This window comes from Alligator sinensis, unplaced genomic scaffold (assembly GCF_000455745.1).
Source record: "Alligator sinensis unplaced genomic scaffold, ASM45574v1 scaffold1667_1, whole genome shotgun sequence".
NCBI lineage: Eukaryota > Metazoa > Chordata > Crocodylia > Alligatoridae > Alligator > Alligator sinensis.
Window position 1 is genome coordinate 518,097 of NW_005842504.1, and position 799 is coordinate 518,895.

Consider the following 799-nt stretch of genomic DNA (forward strand, 5'->3'; position numbering starts at 1 on the left):
TCCTGGGGCTCTGGGGTGTGAGGGGCGGGTGGGCTCCTGCCGCACGCCCCCCCCTCCACAGGGGTCCCAGCAACACGGGGGTCTAGGTGAGCGTGATGTAGGCAGAGGCCTTCTCCTTCAGCTGCCGCAGGCACAGGTGGCAGCTCCAGCTCCCTGGCGGGGACGCGACGGGCACAGCTGAGACGGGGGCACCTGGCGTGCTTCCCCCCAGCCCCCTCCCCTGGGCACGTGTGCACACCCCCACACGGGTATACACATGTAGATGTAGGTATGTGTGATACATGCACGTGTACAAATGTGTACATACACACACGTGTATGTATGTATACACACACACACGTATGTCTTTACACATATACCTATATACAAAAACATGTATGTGCCTATACACAGACATACGTGTGTGTGTGTGTACACATGCACAAACGTACACATCACATATGTGTCTTCACCCACGCGCAGAGCCATGACCCAGGGCACACCCCTCCCCATTATCCCCTCCACAGGGGACACACCTAGCCCCAGGCCTGCACCCCACCCTGCTCCCCCCAAAAACCCCTAACACTCTGCGTCCCTCCCCCCCATTACCCCCCAGCTGGGGGTGCTCACCCTCGGGGGGCTCGGCCATGGGGGGGCTGAGGCAGTACATGTGGTAGCCCCGGTCGCAGTCATCGCAGAAGAGCAGCTGGTCCTGGGGGGGGGAACGGACCAGCATTGGGGGGCTGTAGGTGTGGGGGTAGTGGGAGGTCACTGGGGGGTGGTGAGTGCACCCCTAGCTCCCATCTTTCTGGGGGGCAGG

General features: G+C 61.5%; 1 protein-coding gene across 1 annotated transcript in view; it reads right to left on the reverse strand.

Moving 5' to 3' along the window:
* Nucleotides 1-8: 8 nt before the first annotated feature.
* Nucleotides 9-799, reverse strand: part of LOC102375000 (zinc finger protein neuro-d4) — a 9,065-nt gene continuing 8,274 nt past the window's right edge. The window contains exons 6-7 of the mRNA XM_025213063.1: nt 610-750; nt 9-153 (exon numbers count right to left, since the gene is read on the reverse strand). Of these exons, the coding sequence (XP_025068848.1) occupies nt 83-153; nt 610-750 (212 nt within the window). The 3' untranslated portion in view covers nt 9-82. The remainder of the gene's footprint in view (nt 154-609; nt 751-799) is intronic.